The 17,385-nt window shown below is 55.5% G+C and overlaps 1 protein-coding gene across 1 annotated transcript in view; it reads left to right on the top strand.

The window, feature by feature from the left end:
* Cacna1i (calcium channel, voltage-dependent, T type, alpha 1I subunit) overlaps positions 1 to 17,385 on the top strand; it is an 86,071-nt gene that overhangs the window by 22,744 nt on the left and 45,942 nt on the right. Inside the window, exon 4 of the mRNA XM_013024817.1 lies at positions 11,390 to 11,487. Within this exon, the coding sequence (XP_012880271.1) occupies positions 11,390 to 11,487 (98 nt within the window). The remainder of the gene's footprint in view (positions 1 to 11,389; positions 11,488 to 17,385) is intronic.

The following is a 17,385-nucleotide window of genomic DNA, read 5'->3' as shown; positions in this document are numbered from 1 at the left end:
CCTTTCCCCTCCCTTCCCTTCCCCCTCTCTTCCCCTCCCCTCTCCTCCCCTCCCCTCCACTTCCCTCCCCTCCTCTTCCCCTGCCTTCCCTTCCTTTCCCTTCCCTTCCTGGTATTGGGGATTGAAATTTGGGCTTCCTTTTTGCCTAGCAAGCACTGTACCACTTGCACGACGAACCCAGCCCTACGGTTTTGTATTTTGGCTTTTGAGTCCGGTTCTCCTTAACTTTGTTAGAACCAGCCTCAAACTGGAGAGCCTCCTGTCTCTGCCTCCTGAGTAGCTAGGATTTCAGGCATGGCCACCTTGCCTGGTCTCAATGAGGGACGACTTCTCTCCCTCTTCATGGCCTCAGTGTAGCCGTGCAGATGACGAGGTGTGCTGCAGGGAGTCCCAAGGAACCCCAGCTTCCTTTCTTGGAAGACAGAAGATTTTTTTTTTTCTCGTGGCTAGACACGTGCCAAGTTTTCTTCTACTTTCGGAATCAAGCCCTGTTTCTAGGGCAGGTCTAGAGTTTGCAGAAGGGAGACTTGGGTATTCCGCCAGCCCACGCTCCTTCTAGAACTTACATTCTCCGGACCTTCTCTCCCTGTTTTCCTCTCTCACCTGTAATGGAGTGAGTCACCACTGGGCTAAAAGCAGGCCCTCGGCCCTTCTGCCGGAGTTCCTGTTTCTTTCTAGTCTTCCATCCCCCAACAGCCTAATTGTTCTGGGAGGGGAATCTATGTTTTTTTTTTTTTCTGTTTTATGGATTCAGTTTCACCCCAATCTCCTTATGGGTGCTAATTAGGTGTCATCAAGTTTCTTCTTGAAGGTAAGTTTGTAAATGCAAATTGAATTTGCATTTGTACCACAAAGTGTAGAGTAATAACCATCCCACAAATTAAAGGGCACTCGGATTGCATTGATTATTTGGGGGAGAGGTGGGAGGGGACCGCAGCCAGCAGAGTTAGAGAGTGGGATGGGGCCTTGGGCATTGGAGAGTGCTCCCAAGGAGATGCACCGTGAGAATCAAGGCCTCTGACAACCTGCAGGTGATAAAGTCACAGCCTTTACCTCTTCTGCTGGACAGATGTTGCACCTACCGCGGGAAAGTAAAAATTTTCACCATTGAACCAGCACCAGTGGCTCATGCCTGTCATCCTAGCTACTCAGGAGGCTGAGATCTGAGGGTTGAGGTTCAAAGCCAGGTCCAGTTAACCACCAAAAAAACAAGAGCCAGAAGTGGAGCTGTGGTTCAAGTGGTAGAGCACCAGTCTTGAGCAAAAAAAGCTAAGGGTGAGCTCCCTTGCCCTGAGTTCAGGCTCCATTATGGGCACCTGCGAGTACACACACACACACACACACACACACACACACACACACACAAATCTCTATATATCGACATGTACCATCACAACAAAAAGATCACAACAAAAAGCAGTGAACTAGACAAAGTTGTGTTTCCTCTAGATGACATCACAACAAAGCCTGCTCTTCCTTCCAAGTTCCAGGATGGTTGTCCTCACTCACTTGCCCAGGGAAGCCCAGGGAAGCCCATTGTTTGGCTGGCTCCATCCTGCACCCTCCATGAGCAGCTCTCTGTGGTCTGTACTCTTGCTAAGCAATTCCTTCCAGTCTGTTCCTTTAAAAATAAATAAATAAATAAAGGCAATGGGGACCTTCTGCTCCTGGCTGCTCCTGGTGGTATGCCAGCACTGGGGCTTGAACTCAGGGCCTGGACACTGTCGCTTAGCTTTTTTGCTCAAGGCTGGTACTACGAATTGAGCCAAAGCTCCACTTCTAGCTTCTGGTGGTTGATTGGAGATGAAAGTCTTAACGGACTTTCTTGCCTGGGCTGCCTTCGAACTGCAGTCCTTTGCTCTCAGCCTCTTGAGTAGCTGGGATTAAAGGTGTGAGCTGTGGGGCCTAGGATCTAGAGTCCAGATGTGGGGTCCTGCCCCCATCTGGCCCTGCCTCTCCTGAGCTGCCCTCATCCCCCCACAGGCCCACCCGGCTGGGTGCTAGAAATGTTCTGTTTCCAGAGTAACAGCCTGACAGCCCAAGGATATTTCTTTCCTTCCTGCCCCACCCCTCCCTCAAATTACCGGCTCCCAGAGCCTCGCAGTTGGAAGGTGCCTTGGAGGTCATGGCGTTCCTCTCCACTTGGAGTCTGACTATCTCAGCCGCTTAGCTGCACCTGCTGCACGTGGCCCACTGCAGGGAACTCTCTGTCTCCTCAGGCAGCCAACGTCACATAGGGAATGCCTCATGTGCTAGAAACTTCTTTCTTTCCCTTGTCTTCTTCTGGCTTGTGCATGATGATACCATTTATCCATGAAGTCAGCATAGGTCGAGCGCTTGCTACACTCCAGGCTGGGTGTGTGCTAGGCGGGTAAGCAGAGGAAGGCGAAGGACACAGCTGTGTTTTGATCTCGAGGAGCTGGATTTAGGAAACACACACACACACACACAACAGATCACCACAGATAACTCTCAACTGGGGCCTGCCATGTTTCCAGGAAGTACACAGGGCCATGAGGGTTTGGAATAAGGACCTGATTTCCAACTGGGGGCTGGCATTGTTTGTGGAGTGCAGGCCCCAAACCTAGGAGTCCTACATTAGATCTGACCATGTGTGCCCATGGCCCTAATAAAGAGACCTGGTGAAGGGCAGAGAAAGAAGGTGGATGACGTGGCGGCTGGGGGAAGACAGCACTTCAGTACACTGTCAGCCATCTTCAGGGGTACTGACATTGATTTGGGGAGGGGGTGAGAAACAGTCCCAGGTCGCAGGTGTGGCCTGGTTGACCCTTAGCTCAGTCTTTGTCCTTGGAGGAGTCCTGGAGATGTGGGATCACTTTATCACTAGACCAGACCCCCAGTACCACCACAAAACTCCCCCTAAAACCCACACAACAGCAACAATCCAGATGCCTAGCTGAGTGTAGTGGCATACATCTATAATCCTAGCTACACAGAGGTGGAGATCAAAGGTGGAGGATCAAAGTCTGAGGCCAGCCAGGGCAAATAGTGGATGAAATTCCCATCTCAACCAACAACTAGGTGTGGTGGTGCTTGTCTGTCCTCCTGGCTCCAACGGAAGGAGGATCTTGGGTATGAAGCTGGCCCTGGGCAAAAAGCATGAGAGCCAATCCCAAAAGCAGCTAACATAAAAAGGACTGAGGGTATGGCTCAAATGCTCCGTCACCCCGAGCGTGACTTACTGAAGGTCACAAGTTGGTGAGGGGCAGAGTCTCTTGTTGCCTGGCTGAGGTCCTGATATTACATAATTTGTCGTGAATGTGCTTGGCTGCAAGCGACAGAAACCCAACCAATGGTGGCGTGAGTAACCGGCGTGGCTTTCTGACAACACCAAGTCCTGCGGATGGCCGTCCTGGCCATTATCTCTGCAGTGTGAGGCTGGCATCCTTGGGATTTTTTTCAGGCCTTTCTTTTATGGTCACAAGGCAGTGGCTGAGCCGTGGGTGTCTTGTCTGAATTGAAGGCTGGAAGGATGAAGAGAGACAGGGCAGTGCCAGCTGCGCCTGTCCTTTTGGATGACGAAAACAACCTTTTCTTTTCCAGATTCCTCCCCTTCCCCACATATTGGGCCGAACTGGCTCTCATGGCCCATCCGTGGCCAGAAAAGCAGAAAACATTGAATCTGGTGTAATCAACCACGAGCTCTTCTATGGGGTCAGGCTGGGTCTGGAAGGAGAGAATGCACATGGGGTGGGTGGCCTCCTCTCTTGGGCCTTTCTGTTCCTTCCTCCACCCTCTGCCATGCAATAGCCTCTGCTTGGCACCTCTGGGCTCTGCTAAGCTGGCAGGGCAGGCTCTGTGCTGCGCTGAGAAACCTAAAAATGCCAACCATGCAACCTTCACTGAGTGTCTGCCAGCAGACCTAGCCATGGTCAGGGGTCAGAGGTCATCACTGGGTGTTTCTAGAAGCCTGTGGAACTGGCCTCCCTCCTGTGTGGGGTGGGAGGGACTCCAGGTGTGGGAAGCGGGGAGCATCCTGTGGCCCATGGGCTTGCGCTCTGATTTGTCATGGATGTTACAGGTCTGCCTGTCTCCTGAGGACAGAGCTGAGGCCACCATCATCCTGCAGATCCCAGGGCTTGGCCCTGGGCCAGGACTGCCAAGGAGGCTCCGGGTTTCCTCTCTGTTGTGTGAGGTCCTCAGGGTGGGTGGGGGAACCGGAGCCCTGTGGGTGGGCGAGGACCTGGGAGGGCTCCCCTGGGAATCTGAGTGTGGCTGGTGATCTCATTTGCATATGGGGCAGGGTTAGAGGGAGGTGGGGGTGGTCACTGTGCAGGCGGTTTCCATGGAAACAGGATGGTAGCCAGCCAGGATGAGTGATAGAGGGAGTCACCATGATGCTTAAGCCAGGGGCCTGATGGTCAGGCATGAGTCAGGCAGGGCTGCTGGAGCTGCCTGGCACGGAAATGCCAAACCTGGTTAAGACAGTCTCCTAATGACTTCACTGCAAAGCCCGGGGGTCTCCAGCATCCTACAGGGTGTCGCAGACTGTGCGCTCCCATCCCACAGCCCCGCTCACTCTTCCACGCTGATTTCTGTCCTTGGGCTCACAGCCCACTCCTGGCAGGAGATGTTTTTCCTTTTCCAGCCAGACCCTGAGGCCCAACCTGGGTCTATGCGCTTCGATTGGCTGATGTGAGGTATGTGCTCCTCCCTGGGCCAATCATAATAGACCTGGTTGATAGAGAGATTTGATTGGCCCGGGTAGGTGTAGGCCTACCTCATGCAGGTGTGAGGTCAGCCCCATCCATGCTATAAAGCCCGAGGGTCTGGAGGATGGAAAAACCCAAATCCCAGGCCCTGTTGTCCTTGGAGTGGAGAAGGGCATTCTGGTGATTGGGAAGACTGGGTCCAATGACCAGGCTCTGTGTGTGTATGTGTGCATGCACACACACACGTATATGTTGGTAGTGGGATTTGAACTCAGGGCCTAAGTTCTATCTCTTAGCTTATTTACTCAAGGCTGGTACTCTACTACTTGAGCCATAGCTCCCCTTCTGGGTTTTGGCTGGTTAATTAGAGATAAATCTCAGACTTTCTTGCCTGGGCTGGCTTTGAACCTTGATCCTCAGATCACAGCCTCCTGAGTAGCTACAATTATAGCTGAGAGCCACTGCTCCTGGCTTGACCCAGCTCTTACACGTAGTTTCACGCCATGGAATCCCAAGATTAGGGTTTTGAAACCCATTTTACAGAAGAATAAACGGAGACCGGGAAAGATGGACTGGAGCTGGAATGGCGACCTTCGAGTCCAGCATCACTCACAGCAGGAAGGGATTCACTTTATCAGAGGCCCAAAGATTCTGGTGGGTTTGCCTCCAACCACTTCGGAAGCCTACCAGCCTTCAGAGAGCTGTGAAGTGACTCTCTTGAGACAAGCATTTCCCCCTAGCTCAGGTAGAATGTAGAGACCCCTCCACTCCCCCAGCCCACTCTGTTTTCTAGCCCATCTGCTATGGTGCCAGGATCAGCCTTGGGTCACAGAGCTTTCTCCCATGGGTGAGACCCCAGGAGGAGAGTGTGGACACACAGAGAATCCTGCACTGTTGACTGGACATCCTGTGTTGACTGGGCAGTCCTGTAAGAGAGGAAGGTATTGGGACAGAGCTAGACTGGGGACTTGGAGGGTCATCGTGGTGAATCCCGATAGGAAGGGGGTTCGGGGGCTCGCTTGGGACCATTTGGGGAGGGGCTCCTCTCATTCCTGAGGGCTGCACCTCCTAATGTCCCCTTGGTGGGCACTGAGCATTTTGGTGTGTGAATTTGAGGGGCTCACAGACATTCAGTAGGTGAAATGTTCCTTAGATTGTAGGGTGCCAGCCAGAGTCAGGGCTCAGTATTGCTCCTCTGTCTGCTTCCCCTCTGGCCCTGAGCACTGGTTGTGTATTGAGTGCTGAGCTGGCATGGAAGGCCGAGGTGTGGTTATCAACAGACACAAACCTGAGTTGTCACTGTGACAGATGATCTGGGATTCCTCCTATCTCAGCTTCCTTCCTATTAATTACATCTTCAATTATATTCTAAGAAAGCTCCTCCCTCCCGTGTGCTCCCCCCCCATCCCTTTGCAAAGAGTGAGGAAACACTATTTTTATCGGCATCATGTAGAAAAGCCAGCCCCTGGGTGGGGAAGTTTCTGGAAGGATTCTGGAGCTCACTCATTTGATGTTCTTTTCAGCGTTTCTTTTTTTCCCTTTCTAATCTTGTCTCTCAAGTTATTGATTTTTTTACTCATTAAAAAAAATAGTCTGTTACGAGGTTTGAACTCAGGGCCTGGGTGCTACCCTGAGCGAGTGCGCATGCTCATGGCTAAACTCTCACCACTCTGAGCCACAGCTCCACTTCCAGCATTCTGGGGATTAACTGGAGAGAAGAGTCTCACAGACTTTCCTGTCTGGGCTGGCTTTGAACCGCGATCCTCAGATCTCAATCCTTTGAGCGGCTAGGATTACAGGAGTGGGCTAGCTTGGAAAGGCTGGGAAGGATTCGCAAGCCTGAGATGGCCTGGTGCAGTCTGGGAGCTGGAAGGTTCCTTGTCCCTGGCACCCCGGGGGAGTAGGGTGGACGGCTCAGGGATACTGGCTCCTGCTGCTTGAGTTTTCTCGGCCCTTCCTGCCTGGACTTCTCCAAGCAGGCAGTGGGAGGCTGGAAGGACTTCAGCAGGTGTCACGTGACTCTCGTGTGCGTGTGAACTGAGTCAGCGTTCTGTGTGATGCTGGGCGACACTTGTGTGGCTCTTCAGGCTCAGGTCCTGCCTGCTCTGGGTCTGTTTGAGCTCATTTCCATCCAGGCTCTTGCCCAGGTCATCCTGACCGCTCTGGGTTCTAACCACTGGACCACACGGCCTCCAGGAGTGCTGGCTCATCCAGGGAACTGCAGTCAGTGTTGGGGGGCTTGTGTCCCCCAAAGGCGGTCATGCTACCCAGGCTTCGCTGATGACGGATGGGAGGGTGGGTGACACAGAGCTCCTGCACCCCCTATGCCTGGCTGGGTCATTTGGGGTCTCTCTGGGCCTTGCTTCTATGGGGTGCAATTAGGTGGGGGCAGGTGCATAAGGCCCTGGGCAGGTTCTGAGGGCCCAGGACCAGCCAGGATGCTGGGCTTTAAGCTGCAGAGACCCTCCCAGCCCCGGACCCCAAGGGAAGGTCCTGCACCCAGTGCTGTGCCGTGGGCAGTGGCCGAGATTCATGTGCAGCTGGAGGGAGCTGCTCTGGCCGTGTGGCAAGGATGCCGCCCCTGAGGGGCTGTGCCAGTCTGTGGCCCGGCTTGACTAGGCCCGGGCCTCTTGTTGAAGCCGGGGAGAGGAAACGCCTGAAGAGCCCTGGTTACTTTACCCTCCTGGCCCAGGAGAACAGCCAGGAACTGAGTTAAGTCCCTCTCCTCCTGGGGCTTCCAGGACGGAAGTGCTCGCTTTAAAACAAAATCACCTAATTAGGTGCTTGAGAGCTGGCAGGAGGTAGTGGGGGGGGGATGGTTGGATTTCTTTTTAAAAGACTTTTAGCACCAACGCTGTGTGATAAAGTCACTGTGTAATTAGGAATTAATTTCTCACCTCCCCAAAGGGATGTCTTACCGGTTGGGGGGCCAAGGGGGGGTGGGCTACGGGAAAGCCAGCCCTGTGTTTATCCACCCACTCAGCCGCCCCTTCTCACTTTGTCTACTTTGGAGTGGAGCAGGGTGGGGGGTGGCCACGCATCATGGGGTGACGTGAGGAGGGGCAAAAGCCAGCGTTGTTCGCTGTGGGTGGCGCTGGGCGCAAGGCAGCGGGAGCAGTCATGCTCGGTGTGTTCCCTGAGGGCTGTGAGGGGACCTGGGGCTGCAGAGGTCGGAGGACAAGAGAGGCTCACGTCCAGTGTCACAGAGTTCCCGAGGGTGCTCTTCGTGTCTGTCCCGTGGCCCGTCAGGTCAGCTGTGTCCTGTCCCAGATAGCGCCCTGCATCCTGGCCAGCTTTCTTCTGGACCAGGGCCATGGAGAACTTTCTCCATGGGAGCTAACCTTATCTTTTCACCAGTGGCTGACGCCTGTAGCCTCCACCCTCCAGCCTCCACTCTCCAGCCTCCACTCACTCCTTTTCTCCAGTGCTGGGCATGGAAATCAAGGGCCTTGTACCCACTCAGGAAGCGGTGCTCCACCACCAGCTCCCTGGCCCAGCTCGGCCCGCGCTTCCTCCACATGGACTCTTGGGGGCTCCAGGACGCCACCACACCTGCTGCCCGCAACGACAGTGACCTGGGGTGAACAACACTCCCTTGGCTTTTCCTTCTTCTTCTTCTTCCTCCTCCTCCTCCTCCCACCCTTCCTGGGATTCCCCCCAAGAAAGGGACTTTCCTGAGTTACTGGCTCAGGGCCTGTGCTGAGGGGAGCCCACGTCCTCCGGGAGCTGTGAACGGCACGCCGTGGTGGGCTGTGTCTGTGGCGCTAAGCAGGGTGAGAAGAGCTTCCTGGGGGAGGCGGTGCTGGAAGGCAGGAAGGGGCTGTGCTCGGGGCTGCTGATGGGCGGCGCTGAACACGGAGGGCAAACGGACCAGGGGCCATAGCCAGAGGCCACACTGGGTGTGCGTGTGTGGGGGCACAGCTCAGTCTGGTTTGGAAGGTCTGTGGTGATGCGCTGGGAGGAGGAGGCCGCAGGGGAAGGAGGACAGGCAGGAAGAGGCTGGCGTCAGGGGAGAGGGGTGTGATGGTTGGTTCAGGAGGAGCTGAGCAGCTCACCCACGTGCTGCTGCTTGAGGCTTCCATGGCGTGAGCCCAGAGTTTCTGCCCTTCCACCGTCCCCAGCTCTTCCTGCCACCCCTGTCTTGGCTAGTGGCCCCTTCCTGTCCTCGTCTCCTCAGAGAAGAATGAGAACTGCTGGTTCTTCACCTCTTATGGGTGCCTCTTCCTTTTTTTTTTTTTGTCAGTCATGGGGCTTGAACTCTGGGCCTGGGTGCTGTCCCTCAGCTCTTCAGCTCGAGGCTAGTGCTCTACCACTTGAGCCGCAGCACACTCCTGGTTTTCTGAGTGGTTCATTGGAGATAAGAGTCTCACAGCCTTTCCTGCCTGGGCTGGCTTTGAACTGTGATCCTCAGATCTCAGCCTCCTGAGTAGCTAGGTTGACAGGTGTGAGCCACCAGCGCCCAGCATTTTTTTTTAAACTACCAAATGTATGTATGTACTTTCCTACTCCCCCACCCCCACCCGCATTGGGTCACAACTGTCAAGAGAGGAGGAACCTGAGAGAAATGTTTAGGTCAATGGATTCCCCGAAAGGACTGCACAATATCAAGATCTTTCCTTGCTGAGCTCCCTGGCAGCCAAATGGAAAAAGGGGAACATCACATTTCCCCCCAGCTGATTGGAAGGTATATTCCTACCTGGAGGTCAGGTCTGGGGTGAATGGAAGGGGCTGGGTTAATCATATCTGGTTCCAGATCAGCCTCACGTGGACCTGCTCAGGCTTTGAGGCTTTGGAGTTCCCAAGGCATTCCTTGGGGATGGGGGGGCTGTGGGTCCGTGGAGTGAGTGTCCAGGCTCTGTGAGTCTGTCCAGCCTCTCATGGCAAGGCTGGGTCGGGGAGGCATTCCCCCCTCCCACCCAAAGCTTACTAGCCAGGCAGTGTGGGGCACCAGCCACCCAGCCCTGAATTGTATTTCATCAGGACCCCGGGCCCACCTCTTCCTGACACCCTTCTTTGTGGCCAACACAAAATGGAAAAAACACCATTACCCAGGGCCCCTGCACCCCCCGCCTGTCCTGGGGCACAGCCGTGGGTGACGCCCACAGTTAGCTAGAACAGATATCCCATGATATCTGGGTACCTGGGCGTCCCCAGGAGGACTGGCAAAGCCGGGGTGGCAGGGCGGGGTGGGGAGTTGGGCAGGAGGAGGCCGGCAGAGGTGGCCCGTGGCAGAAGCTCTGTCCTGGTCCCAGGTCCCGAGCAGCGTGCCGCACGGGTGCGGGCACCTCCAGCCGGGTGACACAGGGAAATTGCTAGAAAGTCCCTGGTTCTGTTGCTAGCAGTCCGTGGAGCCTCGTATGGGCGCCTGCCGGGGCTGAGCGAGTGCTCTGGGGCGCGGGTGTGCAGTCCATGAGGGGTTCAACCCCCAAGCTGTGCCACCCCCCCTGGGCGGGAGCCTGAGAAGATGGGGTGCAGTAGTGGAGGGTCCTGGGGATGGTGAGTGGGGCATGGTGAGGGACTGCCCGTCGGGGAGGGGGCTCCCCAGGCTGGGGTGCGCCACCCCCGCAGCGCCTCCGTCACACGCATCTGTGCCTAAGAGGGTGACGGCGTGGCTCGCCGCATGTGGGATCCTCACATGGCCCCACGCGCGGCTGGCCCTGCCCCCCCAGCACCCCAGACGGTTCCTCTAGGCTCCGTCTCCAGTGACTTACTTTTTTGGGTCATTCCCCCCCAACCCCCATCTGGATGTGGGTGGAAGTAGGAGAGAGAGAGAGAGAGAGAGAGAGAGAGAGTGTGTGTGTGTGCGCGCGCGCGCGTGCATGCGCAGGTGTGTTGGGCTGCACCCTTGGAGCTGAGCATGTGCAGCAGCGGGGTGGGGGGTGGCTGGGGGCATCTCAGGCGAAGCAGCTCTCACTCAATGACTGAAGGCAGCAGGAGGGGGTGGGAGCAGGTTGGTGCCGTGTGCAGAGGCGCCTTCCTCTCGGCTGATGGAGGTGGCAGGTGTCTGCGGGATGGAGCGTGAGCGGGGGTGGGGAGGCCCCGGTTGGCAAGGTCCCCAGCGTTGGGCTTGTCTTTCCGTGGGGAGGGACTGTGGTGCTTGAGCGTTGCCCTTCATGGGAGCTCTGGGAAGACCCCTTGGAAGAGGCGAGCGCCTCCCCCGGGCTGCGAGGCTGGCGGGCCGTGGGTCCATGGCTGTGACATGCTGGTCCACTCTGGTGCATTGGCCCATCTCGCCGTGGGCTTGGCATGGAGGAGCTTCGAGGACTCAGGGACCTGCTTAGGGACCCTTTAGGCAGGGGCAGGCTTTCGTGGACGGAGACGGGGTGGACCCTTGGCTAGGATAGCTTGGACCCAAGCCCCGGGCTGGGGAGATGTGGCACGTGCGAGGCTGGAGCTGGGGGGCGCCAGTCCACTCAAGACCCCACGGAAAGTACAGCCTCCCGCCACCTTCCAGATGTACAGCTTGATGTGAGGCAGGGCAGAGAGAGAGGCCAGGCCTGGTAGGTCTCCTGATGCCCCCCTACATCTGTGGAGACCCAAGGACAGGTAAAAGACAGCCCTCTCCCCTTGATATGAGTCTAACAAATAGCCAGGGTCCACACTGTCAGAGACATAGCCCAGATTCTGACCCCTTTTGCTAGCCCCACCCCGGTGGGCGTGGCTGGCCTGCGTGGGTGTCTCCCACCCCTCCCTCACTCTCTCCCCCTTCTCTGCAGGATGGTGGAGTACTCCTTGGACCTTCAGAACATCAACCTGTCGGCCATCCGCACTGTGCGTGTCCTGAGGCCCCTCAAAGCCATCAACCGCGTGCCCAGTGAGTTGCGCTTCCTGACCACCCATCCCCATCCCCCAGACAGGCGTGGCCGCAGTGCCACAGAACTTGTGGGCCTTCATCTGGGCCTGAAGAGGCCAGACAGTGACCCTGATGCCTTTGGGTCCCCAGATAATTTACATCTCTTTCGGTTCCTGGGGTCTGACTGTCAAGGCATTGCACATTCTTTGGGGGTAGTTTTCATAGACTGGAAGGTGAGCTTGAATATGAAGAGAAGGGGAGACACGTGCGGCATTGCTGGGTGGTGGATTCAAAAGCCCTCGTTGACAGACTTACAGCTTGAACTCTGTTACCTACTCATCCACAGGTCTATCCACCTGTCTACCTGTCCATCCATCTACCCATCCATCCACACATCCATTCATCCACCCATCATCCACCCATCCATCATCCATTCAGCTAACATCCATCCATCCATGCACACATCCACCTATCCTCCATCCATCCATTATCCACCATCCATCCACATGTCTCTTCATCCACCCATCTATCCATCATCCATCCATTCACAGATCTACCCATCCATCATCCATTCAGCCATCTATTCATCAACCTACCCATCCACTCATCTACCTATTCAGCCATCCACCCATCATCTACTCATCCATCTATCCACCCACATATCCTATCCATCCATTCACCCACCCACCTTGTAACCACAAGCCCGGCATTGTTCTATTTGCATCTTTCTGAGCCTTACAGTTACGCTGAGGGGGAGGTGGGCTATTTTCCCTCTAGAGATGAAAAAACCTGAGACTTGGAGGCGTGGTTTCCTGCCCAAGGACGCTCTTCCACAGTGGCCGGCAAGGTCTCCTGATTCCTCTGCTGCCCCGTGTTGGGGTGGGCTGGGGGGGGGGAGGGAGGGCCATGCCCACACAGAGCCTTCAGTCCTGAGTGGAAGGACAGGAGGTTTGTTTGTGATCTAGGTACTTGGCATACTGATGACTGTGATTTAATCTTCTCAACAATCTGTGTGAAGCTCAGAGAGCTTAAGTATCTTCTGAAAGTTCACACAGCAATTTGGCAGCTGGGCAGGGATGTGAGCAGAGTTCTGTCTATGCTAAGCCTACTTCTTTCCTTGGCCCTGTCTGAGTCATTGAACCTGTGTACCATATCTGTACCATAGCTCCCTCCACAGTCAGCACTGTCCCACCTTGACCAGCATCAGTGCTGTGGCTGTGGGGCTCTGTTTCCTGCTCCAGCCAGTCCATCTCTTTGGGGTCCATCTGCCTCCTGGCTCTGGGCTTGCAGAGCAGAGAGTAGTACTTAGACAAGCAGGCTGGTGGCCAAGAAGCCAGGATGTGTGGGGCAAGGTGGCCAGAAGAGGCCAGAGTGGGCCAGGCCTGGGGGTTTCTGGATCCCTGCTGTGTCCTGCGAAGGTCAGGTGGGCTGAAGTTAGGGGATGAAAAGACCTTGTGGGGCCAGTGTCTCTCAGGACACCAGGGCGCCTCTCCACACATGGACCTTGAGAGCTAGTGGGAGGGGTAAGGGAGGGGGGTGAGATAAGGGGAGAAGGTGGGAAGGGGGGGGTCTGCTCTGCCTGTCACTTCCTCCACTGCCCTGGGGTGACCCTGGGGACAGGGAAGGGACACCTTTCCCTGAGAGGCTGTGGTAGGGCTGGTTTTCCTTATCTTTCTCACTTTCACTGTTCTTGGAAGGCTCCTTAAAGATCAGTTTTCCATTGCTGTGACAGACACAACTTCAGGAAAGGAAAGATTTAATGTTGGCTCATGGTTTCAGAGGTTGTAGTCCAGGGGGACTGGTGCCATGGCTGCTGGGCCTGTGGTAAGGCAAAGAGTCATGGTGGAGAGAGGGGGTAGAGGAGAGCTGCTCACCTCATGGCAGCCAGGAAGCAGACAGAAAGATAGACATCACCTTTTGACAGCCGGGAAACAGACAGACAAACAGACACACATACACACACACACACAGACACACACACCCTCCCTTCTCCTCTCCCCCCCCCCCAGAATGCTATGGGGGAGGAGTTGGTGGAGGAGAGCTACTCACCTCATGACAGCTGGAAAGCAGACAGACAGACAAACAGGCTCTCTCTCTCTCTCTCACACACACACACACCTTCCCTTATCTCTCCCCCCATCCCACAGATTGCACCACCGGGGAGGGGGTTGGTAGAGGAGAGCTGCTTACCTTATGGAGCCAGGAAGCAGAGAGACACTGAGGCAGGAGCTCCAGGGCCATTCACAGTGTCCCAACCAGGAAGCAACCAGTTGCTTCTTCCAGCCAGGCCTTGCCTCCTAGTTCCCATGCCTTGCCCATAATGCCCTTGTGCTCTAGTCCTTGAGGGGTGGCTCCACTGGTGAAGGGAGAGCCGCCCTGGTGCCGTCACCTCTTGGCGATTGGATTCGCTGGCTGGGGACCGAGCCTTCCACACACGAGCCTTTCTGTGTGTGGGGAGGTGGAGGACGCTGCATATACCTTTCTTAGCTGAAAACTAGCTTCGTCTCACTTAGCAAACATGGAATCAGGCTGGGAAGGAATCATGAGCAGCCAATGTCACCCAGTGAAGCAGTGGCAGAAGCCAGCCAGCAGTCCAAGTGTCTAACCAGTTCCTTCCCCAGCTGCCTGTGTAGGACAGAGAGCCGAGGGTGCTGGGTGGAGAGCAGTATGAAGCCAGGGTGGGGAGGGGACTGGGCTGCATGGCTGGGGTCCTCGGGGAGAAGCTGGAGTCTGAGCTGAGGGTCAGAGGCCTGGGGGTTAGCACATTGGGAAGGCCTAGGGGCAGAGGGGAGGCAGGAAGGCCAGGACAGAGGCTGGGAGGGAGTTCAGGTGCTAGCCAGTTGTGGGGGGCAGGGGGCCTGGGTCTGGACCCAGGGCCATGTGTGGATGGCCTTGTGTGCCTGAGGAAGCTGAGCCGTGGACGAGGCCCGCAGGGGTGCGTAGGGTGGGCTGGGCTCAGGGGACTGCTCTGTGTGGGCAGCTGCGGAGGGATGGGGGAGATGGGGTTCCTGGCCCCAGCCCAGGTCCCGAGGGTCATGGAGTGTCTGGGCAGGAGGGAAGGGAGGAAAGGGCTAGAACAGCCAGGGGCATCTCTTCAGAGCCTTCTCCACTTCTGTGCTGGAGGATGGCAGATTACGGTCACATTCCTGCCGTAGAGTCCACGGGCTGAGTGTGTGAGCACGTGAGCGTATGTGCACGAGGGGTTTGCCTGGGTGTGTCACGGGGGCACATGGTGCCCGTGTCCCTCCTTTCCTCCTGGCCCCCATCTCTTCTGCTGTGTACAGAGCGGCTGTCCCAGCCACCCGGGGGCCAGCAGGCCTGATTTCTGGTGAAGGGCGGGGGGGGGGGTGGCCCTGACCTCTGCACCCCGGCCCTGGTGGAGGTTCTGGCTACTGAGGCTTTGGTTCCAGAAAGCCAGGGAGGAGCTCAGCTCTCCTCAGGGCTTCCCTCCAGCTCCCAGCCCTGCTGGCAACCCCGATTCCATTCCACCTTCCCATGTGACTCTTGGATTCTCCCGAATTAGGGAGAGGCTGTTAGTGTTGACCCAGGGTCCGAACGGCTGCCAGATTGGGGAACGGCAGTGCTCCGCCTGTCACGGTTCCTAAGATCAATTCATGTTTGTCAGTAATTAATTACCAGGCACAGAGACTGTTAGCACCTGTGTGACTCTGAGGTGCATCGATCCAGCACCACATTTCACAGGTGAGGCACCTTCTCTGCTTCTCCGGGAATGAGCACCTTGCGGTGGTGGGGGAAGGGAGGCGCCTGGAAGTTCTTCCTACAGAGGTTTTGTGGTTGTCTCTTTCCTGCTCTCTCCCCCCCCCGCTTTTGGTGGTACTAGTGATTGAACTCAGGGCCTCACACTTGCTGGTCTTGCTTGCTTGACTGGTGCTCTGCTGCTTCAGCCACACCTCCAGCTTAGCTTTTTGCTGCCCATTTTGGAGATGGAACCTTGTATTCTTTGCTGCTTGTGCTGGCTTTGAACGTTGATCTTCTGGATCTCAGTCTCCTGAGTAGCTAGGATCATAGAAGTGAGCTACTATCACCAGTCTTGGGATGCCACTTTTCATGAATTAAAAAAAAAATGTGTTTGCTTTGGTGTTTTGAGACCAGGTCTCTCGGGGTAGTTCAGGATGGCCTTGTACCCTGGGTCTGAAATACAGAGATTACGGGATTGTACCCTCGTGCCTGGGTCATCTATTAAAAAAAATGAAATAAATAAAAAGGAATTTCCCAAGTCGTGTCCTTAGAGCTGTGTCCATAGCTCTCATTTCTGCCACTAGATGGCAGGCTAGAGAGTGGTACTAGACAGAGTCAGATCCTGGGTTATTAATTGCACCTCTGTGGGGAGTGGGCTGTCTGCCATTCCAAAAGGTGCACTGGAGTTTGCAGAGATCTGTTGGGAAGACTCATCCAGGGGTCCGGAGCTGCAAGTTCTGGCCTCAGCTCCGCCATGTTCTGCTACGGGACCTGGGCCTCAGTTTCCCTAGCTGCACAGAGCAGAAAGAGGGACTGGATTAGCTGTATGCCTCAGCTTTGTCGGGGATGGGTGGGGGATGTGGAAGTCAGGGAACTCTCTACAGACTCTTGTAAAATGTGTCTCTCTAGCCGATCACAGCGGTCTCTGTCCAGGCCCTAGCCCCGCCATGGGGTAAAGGCAAGGACACAACATAAAGGAGCTGGGGAGGAAGGGAGGAAGCTAAGTTGTGGTTCCTTGCTGTGTGACCTTTTACCAATCACTGCCCCTCTCTGGGCCTGAGTATAATGGGGCTGCTTTATCTCTACATATCCTCTCCTGACACCAGCCTGGGCTCTCCCTTGTGCCCACCACTAGTGCTTCCCTCACTCATTGGCTGAGCCCTTTCACAGGTAAATAAGTGGTCAGTGCCAGGACTCTAGACAGCCACGTCTGCAGTGGGATTAACCCTGCCCTGGGAACCCGGGGCACTCCAGGACCCACCAAGGCGTGTCCTCCTCCTGAAGGAGATAGGCCTGCAGCGAAGGAAGGAAAGAGGGAGGCCTGGGCACCAGGGGTTCATGCCCAGCTACTCAGGAGGCTGAGATCTGAAGACTATGGTTCAAAGCCAGCTTGAGCAGAAAAGCCTGTGAAACTCATTTCTCTCTCTCTCTCTCTTTTTGGTGCCAGTCCTGGGGCTTGAATTCAGGGCCTGGGTGCTGACCCTGAGCTTCTTTTGCTCAAGGGTAGTGCTCTACCACTTGAACTACAGCTCTACTTTTGGCTTTTTTGGTACTTCAGTGGATAAGAGTCTCTCGGACTTTCCTGCCTGGGCTGGCTTTGAACTGTGATCCTCAGATCTCAACCTCCTGAGTAGCTAGGATTATAAGCATGAGCCACTGTCACTCAGCCTTCTTTTTTTTTTCTCATATTTTCTCTTTTTTTTTTGTTTTTTTTTTTTAAATTTTATTTTATTTTATTTGTGAACATACTGTACAGAGGGGTTACAATTGCATGGGCAGGATAATGCGTACATTTCTTACCAAGCATTGCAGCCTCCTCCTTTGTTTACCCTTCCCATCCCTTCCCAGCCTCCCCCCTTCCCCCATCACTCAGCCTTCTTATCTCCATTTAACCACCACTCCCCCCCAAACTCCCAAATACCTCAAAACTGAAAGGGGGTCTGTGACTCAAGTGGTAAAACATTAGCCTTAAGTTAGAAAAAAAAAAGAGAGGGAGGGGGGAAGGAGAATGGGGTGGGAGGGGAGGAGAGGGGATGAAGTAGAGCCCCTCCCCTTGCAGGACTGCTGCCTTCCTGGAGGAGATGGGGGGGACATCTGCCTGCTTCTGGGGAGGAGGGGGGGACAGGGTGACAGGACAGTGGGTGGAGGCCAGGCGGTGAGGCGGACACCTGCACAGGTCGTGTTTGAGCTCTGTTCCCCAGGTCAGGAGGGACCTGGGAC

This window comes from Dipodomys ordii, unplaced genomic scaffold, assembly GCF_000151885.1.
Source record: "Dipodomys ordii isolate 6190 unplaced genomic scaffold, Dord_2.0 Scaffold79, whole genome shotgun sequence".
Lineage (NCBI taxonomy): Eukaryota > Metazoa > Chordata > Mammalia > Rodentia > Heteromyidae > Dipodomys > Dipodomys ordii.
Note: the sequence above shows the minus strand (reverse complement) of the source record. Positions and strands in the feature narration are given on the sequence as shown.